At 37.0% G+C, this 14391-nt stretch overlaps 1 protein-coding gene across 5 annotated transcripts; it reads right to left on the bottom strand.

Moving 5' to 3' along the window:
- Positions 1 to 118: 118 nt before the first annotated feature.
- On the bottom strand, positions 119 to 13895 carry LOC123745027 (DNA repair protein RAD51 homolog 3). 5 transcript variants are annotated; one of them, XM_069306317.1, is made up of 9 exons: positions 13773 to 13895; positions 10150 to 10296; positions 9864 to 9958; positions 7839 to 7966; positions 7062 to 7168; positions 6455 to 6560; positions 3568 to 3769; positions 2531 to 2716; positions 119 to 873 (listed from the first exon to the last, which is right to left on the bottom strand). In XM_069306317.1, exons 2-9 carry the CDS (start codon positions 10271 to 10273, stop codon positions 766 to 768), a joined length of 1056 nt encoding a protein of 351 aa, XP_069162418.1. In that variant the 5' UTR covers positions 10274 to 10296; positions 13773 to 13895; the 3' UTR covers positions 119 to 765. The 5 variants fall into 5 exon arrangements, with proteins under 5 accessions (XP_069162418.1, XP_045581235.2, XP_045581234.2 ...); XM_045725279.2 differs by lacking the exon at positions 13773 to 13895 and adding an exon at positions 13039 to 13130; XM_045725278.2 differs by lacking the exon at positions 13773 to 13895 and adding an exon at positions 12906 to 13111.
- Between the last annotated feature and the right edge of the window lie 496 nt (positions 13896 to 14391).

Here is a 14391-nt window from a genome sequence, read left to right as displayed (position 1 = left end):
TATATTATATATTACATACTAGTATGCATATATATATTAAAAGGTATGAGGATAGCACCTCTACAGATATACAGTACAGTGATGTACAGTACATTTTTGCACTAATAAACACACAATGACCATTGTAATACCAATTTTATTAGACAGGAGTTATAGTATAAACAAAATACAGTAATGCAAAAAGAGGTGGACTATCTGCAGTCAACACTATGGAAGTTTATTCAGGCATTATACCTGACAAATCACTGCACTGATGAGTGGGCATTAGCATGAAGTGCATATCTGGCTATAGTTTTGGCCTCGTATGCATCTTTATCCGTGAGTACAAAATTAGTTACACCTTAAGTCTATTCAGGTAACCCTCCTTTATTGATATAACTAATTGATTAGCTTAGATCTCGACTATATTACAATACAGGTATTCAAGGATTAGGTACAATGTATTCCATTTAAATTGTATCCCCCCCCAAAATAGAACAGGTTTCACCTAACTGCTTCCACTCAGTTGCTACTTGCCATTGCTCATGCACTGGCAAGTATCACCTTGCATACATTTTCTAAATTAGCATGTTTATTCACCTTCTTGGTCTTCCTTTTAGCTTCCTACTATATTTTTTAACCTTTTTTTAAAATTCCTTAGTGGCTGCCCCACCCTATGAATATGAGAAATAGACTAATGATGATATGTAGGCATTCATCACTTACACTCGTATGCTGCTAGGAATGAAGTAATGTATTGTTAATATAGTTGTTGTATTTCTACCATCAGTTACTTGTTAGCTTTCTCTTCTTAGCCTCAGGTATGTCTGTTGAATTACTGGTGACTTTTTCCTGATTACTGGTTGGCAAGTCCCTTATACCTGCTACTGTCACCTGAAAATAAAATACGATTAAAAAAAATTATAACTGGCAAAATGTTTAGAGGAAGAAATGTTTGAGTACTTAGTTTTTGCAAAACAAGCCCTAGAGGATATGAAAAGGAAGAATGGAATAGGTTAAGCATTATAAGATCAGAAGGATGAGAGTAGGGAGTAATCATGTTATTGAATGAAGTATGGGGTAATGAATAATTTCTTCTGGTGTAGTTCAGGGTATTAGTGTTTTGCAGTTGTGATGGCAATCCCTTATTCTCATGAAGTATATGCTAACAACCAACAGGAAGAGAAAATCTGATACAGAAAGCAGAAGAACCAATCTCGAGAGTAGGGGGAAGTTCCGATGCATGATTTCATCCTTCAACAGGACAAAACACAAATCCCACGTAGCCTGACCACTGGAAGAGATAACTGAGGGAGTCTGGGTAGCACCCTCCAAGAGCACAACAAATCGAATATGAGACAATGAAATGGAGGTATTCTTGAATTAAATAGGGTAGGTACATAATTAATAACTTGAAATGAAGTTGAAATGAAGTTGAAAAGATATGAAAATAAAATGAAATGAAGCTTAGTCACCAAAATCCAGGAATGATCACAAGGAAACCAGGCAGCTTCCTCTATCAACACCTCCAACCAAACTACTACCACCTCCAGCAGACAAGAGGAACTAGCCAAGTCTTGGTCAAGTGATGAAAAAATGGAACCCCCTCTAAGAGGGTAGCTGACAAATTCCCCCCCTTGCAGACCCCAGTTAAAGGTAGCACAAGCTAGCTCCAGTAGACTCCAAACACCTTTCCATAAAAAAAACACCAAAAATCTGTTTTCTAAAATGTTCCCCACATGCACCTGCTTAAGCAAAGACAATATGTTTAGGTGCTGCAGTCAGAGGGAAAAGTTGGTAAGCTCTTGGCCAGCCACTGAAGAAGTATCTGAGGTTTCAGTATTCTGGGAAATAAGCAGCACCTTCCTAGTTTTGAGGGTGCAACTTTGCAAGTGGTCAGGATCAGGCACTCCTAATCATTCTCAAAGAGGAGGCCAAAACTCTTAACAGCCAAGAAATGAGACTACCAGTACCAATATTTCAACGCACAAGCCCGTATCTGGGCTGCAGCCTCATATGCAGTCCGCGGAGATTAGGCATTGAGCAGGGTCACTACCGACACCTGGCAAATGGAACACAACTATATACAAAACGAATAATTGTTTTGTCTGCAAAAGACAAGTACAGTATAGTACATGTCTTTGCCATACCACTTTTCCACAGCACTAGCCTTAATCACCAGTGTCTTGTTAGAGCGTAAGCTGTGAAGTAGCGTTAATGTTGGCTCCGCCATAAAACTTGTACCTCCATATACAGTATTTTTATATTTACTGAAGGAATCTTACACAAATTTAGCATATAATAAATATTATTAAACTAGGAAGAAATTAATACAAATATAATCATTTACAGAAATTTAGTGGTTTCTATATATATTTGTCAGCAAAAATGGGAAATTTTAATTTATAAATTGAATAGTACGTTATCTTCCATACTAAGTAATGCAATTTATTCACATACACTAAGTAATACATGTAAATCACATCTATTTTTCCAAACCATTTGTATATATAAGCTGAACAATATCATCCCTATTTTGTAAATACAGTACCTGATAATTTACAGAGGAATTATTCCTATGAGGTGCCTTTGTAAGTGTAGCAACCCTTGTTCGTCCAGACCAGTGAAGAGTAAGTCGTAGCGTTGGACAATGACCCCATGTTTCACCTAACGCTGCAACCAACTGCGATGATCCTGCACACTCTATCCTAGTTGTCATCTGATTGGTAACTACCACCTATAAACAAAGTGTAAAAACTTTGAAAAAAAAAAAAAAAAAAAAACTTAAGCTCAAAATATAATATGAAACAATACAACATAAAGAATTATTATAATTCAGGGGACATCTGATTTTACATTTTTTCTAAATTATATCCATGAGAAAATTTTAATCTCAGATTTTAAATAATACTTTTTTTTCATCCTGTTTGTGGTATGTACTTATCATCTAGATGTTTAACAAGTCATGACAAAAGGTTTAACTTGTGATATACCGACTTTCATACTCTGCATCTTTCCATGCCATTTTCATTCCTTACTCTAACATTAACATGCTTCTAACATTACATATATTTTTCAGATTGTCAATATCTACTGCTCTAAATTGGAGTTTTTTTTCTAATTCATGCCACACCAGCTTTATACAAACTTAAGGACAAGCACTACAGCTCTGTACAGGCATCTGGCTGTATCTCTCTCTTGTTCTTTCTAATCAGGACTTTCATTGCACCCGCCATTTTAATTTCCCGATTCACTGCTCTTACCACCACTTGCACAAATTCCTCTTTTGTCAATTACATAATTACATATTCCAGGTATTTAAACTGGTCAAGCATTTTTATCACTTCTCCATTCATAGTAATTTCACATGCAGAATTTCCTTCTCTCTCTAACACTATACCATTGCTTTTGTCTGCATTCACTTTACACAGTCTTCTTTCACACACACATACAAAATACAAAAACTTTTGAATGCATCTCATTTGCATCCTCTTTTAACAATAAACTTTCCCAATCAAATAAGTTAAAGAATTCACTTAATTCTCCTATAATATTTTATTATAAAGTCTAACTGGAAACAAAACCTACTGCCATATTAAACTTTGTTGCCTGCTGAATGAGTTCTTGAGTCATACGACACAACAGTCCTGTTCGAGCCATCATGTCAGGAAAATCATGTCGAAAATGGAATGCGATAGAGTCAATAACAATCAGTTGGATTTTTGGGTGGGTCTGAAGAAGTGATGGAATGTGTCTTATTACAGCCAAGACCTCAATATAACTATGACACCTGTGAAAAAAAAACATGAAATATTCTCATTTATTGAACAGAAAATATAATACATATATGGAAAGGTGGCTTAGGCTGTTTATTTTTATTATGTTAGTTTAGGACAGCTTGTGTAAAGTTTCTAAATACTTCTGTTATATATATCTAAGACAAACAAAATAAAAATAAACTAAAATATGCGGCAATAATTCACATGCACTTACTAATCTTGGATTTCAAATACAGTAATACTTTTCCATCCTGTTTGTGGTATGTACCTCTCCCTTTCAATGAAAGTAGAACATGGTGTAGCAATTATGATAAAATCTTTGAACTTGTAAAACATTTACCCAGCTGTCTTTACATCTACAAGAAGTAATGTGTGGTAAAAAAAAAAAATGTGCAAAGACATGCTACTATATGGCTTCTCAACCTTAAATGTAAGTTATAAGGAGAGATTGAAGATACAGGTACAGTATTAGAAATGCCAAAACTTATGAACAGGGGGAAAAAAAGTGATCACATACAAAACTGTAGTAGGAATTGACAAAATTTATAGATTAATTTTTTAAATCTAACGACAAAAAACAAGAGGATATAAATTCATTCAAGCAAAGAAAAGATAGGTCTGATAAATGTACATACATACACTTTGCTACAGGGTGGTTAATGGATGGGATATTTTAAATGAGAAGGCAATACATGTTAAAATAGTTGGAAGTGTCAAAATGTCTTCATCATGTGACAAAGATAATAGGGAAGGCAGGACTCATCTAGACTTAGGCAATTACTTACACACACACACACACACACACACACACACACACACACACACACACACACACACACACACACACACACACACACATGTGCAAATGTAAAACAGAACCAGGTCTATTCTATAAATTCATAAACAACAAATTGCAGGTAAAGGATAATATTCAGAGGTTGAAAATGGGAAATAGATTCACGGAAGATGAAAAGGAAATGTGTGAAACACTAAACGAAAAGTTCCAAAGTGTGTTTGTACAAAATGAAATCTTTAGGGAACCAGATACAATAAGAATTCCAGAGAACAACATAGAGGTGTCTAGAGACGAAGTGGAAAAAATGCTCAAGGAGCTCGGTAAGAACAAAGCAGCTGGCCCAGATGGCGTTTCACCATGGGTTCTGAGAGAATGTGCATCTGAGCTCAGCATTCCACTTCACCTGATCTTTCAGGCATCCCTGTGTACAGGAATCGTAGCAGACGGGTGGAAACAGGCTAACATAGTTCCAATCTACAAAAGTGGCAGCAGGGAAGACCCCCTCAATTATAGACCTGTATCATTGACAAGTGTAATAGTGAAAGTATTGGAAAAACTAATCAAAACTAAATGGGTAGAACACCTAGAGAGAAATGATATAATATCAGACAGACAGTATGGTTTTCGATCTGGAAGATCCTGTGTATCGAATTTACTCAGTTTCTATGATCGAGCCACAGAGATATTACAGGAAAGAGATGGTTGGGTTGACTGCATCTATCTGGACCTAAAAAAGGCTTTCGACAGAGTTCCACATAAGAGGTTGTTCTGGAAACTGGAAAATATTGGAGGGGTGACAGGTAAGCTTCTATCATGGATGAAAAATTGTCTGACTGATAGAAAAATGAGGGCAGTAATCAGAGGCAATGTATCAGAATGGAGAAATGTCACAAGTGGAGTACCACAGGGTTCAGTTCTTGCACCAGTGATGTTTATTGTGTACATAAATGATCTACCAGTTGGTATACAGAATTATATGAACATGTTTGCTGATGATGCTAAGATAATAGGAAGGATAAGAAATTTAGATGACTGTCATGCCCTTCAAAAAGACCTGGACAAAATAAGTATATGGAGCACCACTTGGCAAATGGAATTTAATGTTAATAAATGTCATGTTATGGAATGTGGAATAGGAGAACATAGACCCCACACAACCTATATATTATGTGAGAAATCTTTAAAGAATTCTGATAAAGAAAGAGATCTAGGAGTGGTTCTAGATAGAAAACTATCACCTGAGGACCACATAAAGAATATTGTGCAAGGAGCCTATGCTATGCTTTCTAACTTCAGAATTGCATTTAAATACATGGATGGTGATATACTAAAGAAATTGTTCATGACTTTTGTTAGGCCAAAGCTAGAATATGCAGCTGTTGTGTGGTGCCCATATCTTAAGAAGCACATCAACAAACTGGAAAAGGTGCAAAGACATGCTACTAAGTGGCTCCCAGAACTGAAGGGCAAGAGCTACGAGGAGAGGTTAGAAGCATTAAATATGCCAAAACTAGAAGACAGAAGAAAAAGAGGTGATATGATCACTACATACAAAATAGTAACAGGAATTGACAAAATCGACAGGGAAGACTTCCTGAGACCTGGAACTTCAAGAACAAGAGGTCATAGATTTAAACTAGCTAAACACAGATGCCGAAGAAATATAAGAAAATTCACCTTCGCAAATAGAGTGGTAGACGGTTGGAACAAGTTAAGTGAGAAGGTGGTGGAGGCCAAGACCGTCAGTAATTTCAAAGCGTTATATGACAAAGAGTGCTGGGAAGACGGGACACCACGAGCGTAGCTCTCATCCTGTAACTACACTTAGGTAATTACACACACACACATATTAAACATACATTCATTATTACAATAATGCAATTACCTTCTGATACTTTACCTAAAATAATATATTCCCTTTAGTATGGATTCAACAGTAAAGCCTGATACATCGACCTTCGTACCACCAATGGTCTGCACGTGATGAACTGCAGAGGCTGCCATGTCTAGAAACATGTTAATGTATTTACCAAATTGTGTGAATTGCATTATGATCAGGAAATGTGCAAAATATACAGGGCATAAAAATCAGGCTTTGAGCAATATTTATATGATCTTTCTCAGCAGGTCATTCTACTGCTCCCTAAAGCAGGTTAGAACGGCAGTACTTCCTACGGGTAGTGGAAAGTGATACAGTAGCTCCGAAAATGTCATGTACTGTACAGTACAGATACAGTATTACAAATATAATTAAGTTAAAACAAGGAATCTAACAGCCAAAATTTTGTTGTGTACTATAATACATACTGTATTAAATATTTTAAATTACTGTCTATAATTCCTTCATACTTAAATGGCCTTTTTAAACATGGCACCCTGCAGTATCATTAAATTTTGTGAGAATTAAAGTGGGGAAAAATAATACTGTAAAAGTTCTATCAGCATGAGCAGCTATTTCTAGTTTGTATAATTTCTGTGTGGCATAGTACTCGGTTCAAGATTCTCACCTTTTAATCTTCCGGCAGTGAAACTGCCTTCAGTATCCAAGAATACTGCCTCTCCTCCTACCCCACCAACACTACTGGGAAGCTGCACCGACACACAAGCTTGTAAGCTAGCAAAAATAACAATAATTTTATCTTTTGTTATTGCAATAAAATAATAATCCTATATAGCAGAATTACATTTGTTTTCCAGAAGAAAAATTCTTCAACAAAATTATTTATTTCATATTGCTATATATTAACACTGCTAAATAAAACAAAATTATCATTAATAACAAATAAAACTGAATAATGAATTTTTATTACCTCTCACGGCTCAGTTTACTGTATTTAGTACAGTAAATAACTAGATTCAAGTTTTGCTACCCACTTTATTTGTTAAAGGTTCGCAAGGGAAAACATGCGAACCACAAAACAAGCTTAGAAAACTCACCCTAAAAAGTGTCATGTTTACCGTATTTTTCTCGGTATGCAAACATTGTTAAAGCCTTGAAATTATGATAAGACCATTGGAAAATTATTAGTTTGAAACAACTCTTGTAGTGATAACTGTCATTTAAAAATTACAATACAAAGAGTGGTACATATTACAGTATAAATAAAAATTCATACAATTTTAAATTTAGAATTTATCAAGATAATTATTCTGTAAGAAGTTGTCAGGTGTCAAATTGTCTATTTAATTGTCTGAAAATTCTCAGCAGTGATTGTAGTTAAGAGATAACAGTCAAGTTATGAATATAAAGTTAGTCACTACTACTTCCATGTGCAGAATCATACCAGAGCTGAGTTTTTCCAATGCCTGGAGTTCCAGATAGTTCAGTAATAGCACGCAAAGGTATGCCTCCACCGAGCAGATCATCCAAAGCCTCACAGAATGTTACAATGTGAGACACATCACATTCTTCCTGCAACAAAATCATAGAATGCATTCATATATCATATCAAATGCAATTTATCAACTGGTTCTGGGAACCTCAAAATTCAGACATGATGAGATACAAGAAAAATCAACTGCTAAATATTTTTTTTTTTTTTTTTTTTTTTTGAGATATATACAAGAGTTGTTACATTCTTGTACAGCCACTAGTACGCATAGCGTTTCGGGCAGGTCCCTGGAATACGATCCCCTGCCGCGAAGAATCGTTTTTTCATCCAAGTACACATTTTACTGTTGCGTTAAACAGAGGCTACAGTTAAGGAATTGCGCCCAGTAAATCCTCCCCGGCCAGGATACGAACCCATGACATAGCGCTCGCGGAACGCCAGGCGAGTGTCTTACCACTACACCACGGAGACTGGTGAAAATTCAATATAATGATAGATAATGATGTATAATGAAATATAATGAAAAACCTCCTGGTTGGGGCTCAGCATCTTCCTGAGCTAAGTGCTGGTCAACTCAAGCCTTGTGGAGATAGACAAGGCCACTGAAATCCACCCTTGCCTACCAATAGCCAAGACAAGAACCTGGCTCTGAGTGAGGGGGAAGATTGGGGATTAGAGATCAGCCCAAATATTAAGAAAACCCTTAAGAAAGATCATGACAAAAAAAAATATCCAGCATTAAATGAAATGAAATGGCTTTTTCTGGTGGGTCCCTTGGTGGCACACAGTTCCTGCCCTGCCCTTGTTTCCATAGGGTTCCAGGGTCATTGTGTTAATGACTGGGGTGGCTTGCTTGATCCTGGGGTCACTGGTCCTGCCATCTAGTGGTGAGTGAGTGAGTGATGCTAACTAGCAGTTAGACCTAAACAATGAGTATGTACATAGTTTATATCAGAGCTACAAATGCTGTCAATGAGGTTGTACATTGTGGCGTGTTCTGACTTTTTTGGTCGGTTTTCCTTCGGGTTTATGATCTTGACTCCCCATATTTCCTTTGCCTCTATTGAGGGGTCCAGATTCTGGTTCTAAATATGCTCTGGTCTCATCATGCATGGATCATACCTTTATATAATTTGTATTTTTATTGCTTTTTCTTTGTCCCATCAACTCATATTTCAAATATAAATGTTGCATACAATGTAGGAAACCATGGTTAACTCATGGGTGCTACTGAGGGGGCTACACCATAAAGAAAGCATTTAAGAGTACAGTAATACCACTTTCTGGAAAGCCCCTCAGTAGCTTCACATTCCCATGCTAAATTGTCCTTTTTTCCTGTGTTATTAGGTGGGCTTGGGCTTGCAAATGTGGTGCTTGCCTTACCAGTTCAATAGAACTGTATCTCAAATTACTTAGGATAGTGATGTGGGGAGGAGAGAGGCAATTAATTACTGTGCTGAGCGAGTACACTGTATCACCAAGTGTGATCGACCATAGACTACGGGTAACTTTGGACAAGAAAAAAGGGTACCATCCCTTGAATAATGTTATTATACAATGCTTAATTTGTGTAATGCTTGTCAAGCTTATAATTATTGCTTGTATAATTGCTGTATGAATTTTTCTGTTCTATAGTCAACACTACACACTTCCTCATATTTTAGCTTCTCTAAAATATGTACAACATATAGAAACTATTGTTCTCTGACATTAAGACAAATCACAAATGAAAAATTGTAAGTTCAGATGTTCGGCACCCAAATTTATATGCAATGCAATCTTCCCTTATCCAAAATAAATGGCATAAACTTTTAGCCAAGCATTCTTAACTTTAACCCCTTTCAAACTTCACTACACCTACATCCCAAAACCATGAGACCCTTAAAACATTAAGATACCGTATATTATAATAATTCAATTTTATAAGCTCTGACAAAACATTTTACACAGTTTTTACACAGAACTTTATAGTTTTACTTCAATCATCTGTAGTACAGTCACAGGCTGCTCTGCACTGTTAGTAGTAGACAGCCTCACCACCTCAGCACTTTCCTTCAAACTCAGTCCTGATGCTGCAAGAATCAGATTATTTCATCAGTCACACGATCACACTTTCCATTAAAATAAAATAAATTAACAGCCAATAAAAACATAGCTTTAAAATTTAATTAAAAACAGTGTTGAATATAATGAAACACCCCAAACCTAACAAACCACAAACAATGTAAACACAAAATATATTCAAGAACATAAAAATAAATACCTAAACTAAGTTCCGCAGGTTTTAGGCCTCGCACGTCATCATCATATATGAAGTCAGAGTCAAGCAGCTTGGTGATAATGGGAACAGGGAGGCCAAGGACACTCAACAGACGACGAGAACTCATCCTGGCCTTGTGAAACTGATACCCTATGTAATCAGAATTTATATGTTACATCAGTATAACATACACTAATATTACATTTTATATTTGATCTATTCCATTCCTCTTAAAAGAGATTTATAATTATAACTCATGACATGAATTAAAACTACCTAGGTATGACCAATAATACAGTACTGTACATGACATAGGTATGCACCATCCTGCTTGAGGTGGCACATACTTATGGCATAAAAAGAACGATATATGTGAGTGAAATATGAGACAGAAATCAGCATCAGGTATGTGATGTTAGAGGGTTCTCCGGCTTCCCAGAGGCACACAGCTAGTAGGCTCAGTTGACTCTAGGCATTGATAAGTGGTTGTGTTGTGTATCCCACTCTGGTAGCTCCCCATCTGTGATCATAGTTAACAGTGGTGTTGTGACCATACCATACTGGCTACAGTATTATGGTCACTTCAGAGAGCAAACGCCTGCCATGACATCATGTAGCCAATGCATACTTCTGTCTAAAACCTTTTACCCACAAGACCATCATTCTTATTTTACCATAAGTAGGTGCCGTCTTGAACAGGTTGGAGCATATTTTTGTCAAGTATTGTAGGTTCTATAAACAGCTGTTGGTGGAATCATCTTAACATGAGAATTCTGGTTAGTTTCATGGTGGTTTTGTCTTTGCATATTGGTATCATACCATGAATTGCAGTTACTGTTTTTCTTAGGGGTAGGGGCAACAGCATCTGATTAGAATTTGTTAGAGTATGTTAATTAGGTTAATGCAGTTTGTCATATTTCCTTGTATAGTACCATAAAAATATCCCAAGCTATAGTGATAGAACAAAATTCATAAAATGCTTCACTATAGTAATTAGATACTGGTATTTCCTTGTTCAATACCATGAACAAATTGATGGCTGCTGTGATACTAACAGTAACTCAAAATATGATTAATTAGATTAGGCCATCATATTCCAAGAAAATATCAAAGGTTAAGGTGCTAATGCATATACATATAATGCATCATGTAGTTCTAATTCATTTTTGTCAGGGACAGGAAACCTGTGTATATATTCACTTTAAACTTATATCAAGGTCCTCATATACCTTCCTAATGCTACCGGCATGTTGACTTTGCACTTTCCCTTGATAATAACTTTACCTTACCCCCTAATGATTTATCTCCTCCCTAAACAATAAAATAGATTTTATGTATCTAAATAACACAGCAGTAGAAAAAGCTTATAGTCTAAGTAGCTGTATACTGTACTGAGTATAGTATAAATAAGTCTCCGTGGTGTAGTGGTAAGACACTCGCCTGGCGTTCCGCGAGCGCTATGTCATGGGTTCGTATCCTGGCCGGGGAGGATTTACTGGGCGCAAATCCTTAACTGTAGCCTCTGTTTAACGCAACAGTAAAATGTGTACTTGGTTGTAACAACGATTCTTCGCGGCGGGGATCGTATTCCAGGGACCTGCCCGAAACGCTACGCGTACTAGTGGCTGTACAAGAATGTAACAACTCTTGTATATATCTCAAAAAAAAAAAAAAAAAAAAAAAAAAAAAAAAAAAAAAAGTAGGTTGTAAATGGTCTCAAGCTCAAAGACTGGCATTGGTGACACCAAACATGATTCACACTCATATAGGACAGATCATGAGCACTTTTATTATTGTAAGAAAATTGTTTTACATTTAATTAACAATTCTGTATAACATTTGGGAAACTAAAGAACCACTACTCACTATATAGGACACTATGGAGCTACACAATGTGCTTTCAGGTCAAAAGGGTGATGTGCTTTAGGTTTCAGGTTCATGAGCAATTACAAATGCTTGCAATTGGGTACTACTGTTCATATTCAATATAATGAAGCATAGAGTGTCACAATGTATTCAGCAGGTTTACTCATCCAGTAGTGTGACATTACTGAGCCCCGCTCCTGTGCCAAGTAAGTCCACTACGGGCTCACCACAGCCCGTGCTACTTGGAACAAGTTCCAAGTAGCTGAATTTATAACAACAACAACGTGACATTACTGATGACTGTAACTTGCTTAGCTAAATGAATTGTGGGGTTCAGTCCCTGAGCCCATTATGTGCCTCTGTAACCCTTTCCACTACCGCCCACAAGATGGTTATGGGGTGCACAATAAATGAACTAAACTAACTTGTACACTTTTGCTGCTGTAATCATTTAATGGCTAGGACAAGGAATGACAAGACATTATTACTTCAGTTTAAATTCTAGTTAGAAAAAATCATCAGGAACAATGAGGGACCCATGACAAGCTGGCAGCTTCCTGTCCCCTGTCAGACACTAAAGATGGATGCGTTCAGGTAAATACAGGCAAATAACTTAAAAGTTTCAAAAGATATCGTGCATCCAACAGCTGTGAGTCTTACAGTATGCATTTAAGGCAAAATTCTCGCATCCTTGACTGACTGGTGACGTTAATGACACTAAAGCAGTGATATTCATTCATAATATAGAAATATTATACAACATATTATACGTTAAATATTTAAATGAGGAAGTCTTACACTGTAGAAACTCATGGTATCATTTTATATTTGTTCTTACTATATGAGCAGTTACTTCTGGAAACTGTCAAGTATAGATGAGTGCTCAAACTAACCCCAATGGTCCACCGAGCCACCAGTTGATTGACAGTTGAGAGGCGGGACCAAAGAGCCAAAGCTCAACACCCGCAAGCACAAATAGGTGAGTGAGTACAGTAGGTGCAATGTGGGTAAAGGTTCCCTCCTGACCTGGGACTACAGGCTGACCTGCCTGCTGCTGGGGTTCGTGGCCCGCGCCACCTTACAAAATAAGACGTGCTAGAAAACGCGGATCTACTTTTAAGGATTAACTTTAAGATTCGTATCTGAATATTGAACGCTTACTTTCGAAATTCAGATATGAATCTTAATTTAGACATTAAAAGTACAGCAAGATGGGTATGAGGTGCATAATAAATGAACTAAACTTACTAACTAAAATTACAGCACTGACCAACCCTCCTGTGAGGTGGGGAAAACTGAGGACTTATATAGCAAGCTCTTTCTATATATAAAAAAAAAATATAAATAAAAAATGTTTATTTAGGTAAGGTACATACATACAATAGATTTTTACAAAGATTGGTTAACTTATAGGTAGAGCTAGTACATACAATGCCTAAAGCCACTATTACGCAAAGCGTTTCGGGCATGATAAACTTAAATGACAAGCTTATACTATGTAATCTAGTATATATACTATGTAATCCCTCACATTTCACATAGAATATGGAAGCCTCAGCCTGCTGTATATATCAAAGTTTGTTAGAAAAACACTGAAACAGAAGCCAAAGCTTGGTCTTGTAGCAACGAACGACGTACCCTCTATATTTGGGACATTACAAGAAAGAAATAGGAGGCTTCAAGCTACCAGAAATTACCGAACCACAAGTATGAAAATGTGTTTCAGTTCTGAACTACATTCAGAACTATCATATACTTACTGATTAGTCAGTAAGCTGCACTTATGTTGCCTCAATAACCCTCCAGAGGTTGATAGGCCTTAAGCCCAACGCTAAACCAGTAGTTACCGTAGTAGTACACGAACTTAATTCACTATGGAAGACAGTCTGCTCCTCACAATCAATGAACATCTCGCCTCTCCTCGTCAAACTTGACGACGACTGCCTCGTCTCGCAGTCAACACTCCTGACCCTAACGAATTAATTATACTTGCTGTAACTTATGTTACAGGTGTCTCCTGCCTAGCAGTAGATCCTGCCTGTTCCTTTACCGCTTATTCACCAATATATCTTTCCTCCGTGGTCAGATTGATTGATTGATGAAGATTAAGCCACCCAAAAGGTGGCACGGGCATGAATAGCCCTTTTGAGCCATTATCAGTATCAAGAGCTGATACTGGAGATCTGTGGAGGTGCGAATGCACCCTGCGTGACGGGAGATGTCTCCCTTGTGAATGTGTTAAGATGAAGATGAAACCACCCAAAAGGTGGCACGGGCATGAATAGCCCGTAAGTGGTCGCTCTTTTGAGCCATCACCAGTATCAATAGATGATACTGGAGATCTGTGGAGGTGCGACTGCACTCTGCGTGACGGGAGAT

This window comes from Procambarus clarkii, chromosome 57 (genome assembly GCF_040958095.1).
Source record: "Procambarus clarkii isolate CNS0578487 chromosome 57, FALCON_Pclarkii_2.0, whole genome shotgun sequence".
NCBI lineage: Eukaryota > Metazoa > Arthropoda > Malacostraca > Decapoda > Cambaridae > Procambarus > Procambarus clarkii.
The sequence above is the reverse complement of the archived record's forward strand: the minus strand, read 5'-3'. Positions and strand labels throughout refer to the sequence as shown.

Coding starts and splice junctions, on each gene's coding strand:
- LOC123745027 (XM_069306317.1), bottom strand. CDS start 10,273: ATGAGTTCTCGTCGTCTGTTGAGTGTCCTTGGCCTCCCTGTTCCCATT. Junction 6,561..7,061: donor CACTGCCGGAAGATTAAAAG/GTGAGAATCTTG, acceptor ACATGTTTCTAG/ACATGGCAGCCTCTGCAGTT. Junction 2,717..3,567: donor CAACAAAGTTTAATATGGCA/GTAGGTTTTGTT, acceptor CTTTGTTTATAG/GTGGTAGTTACCAATCAGAT.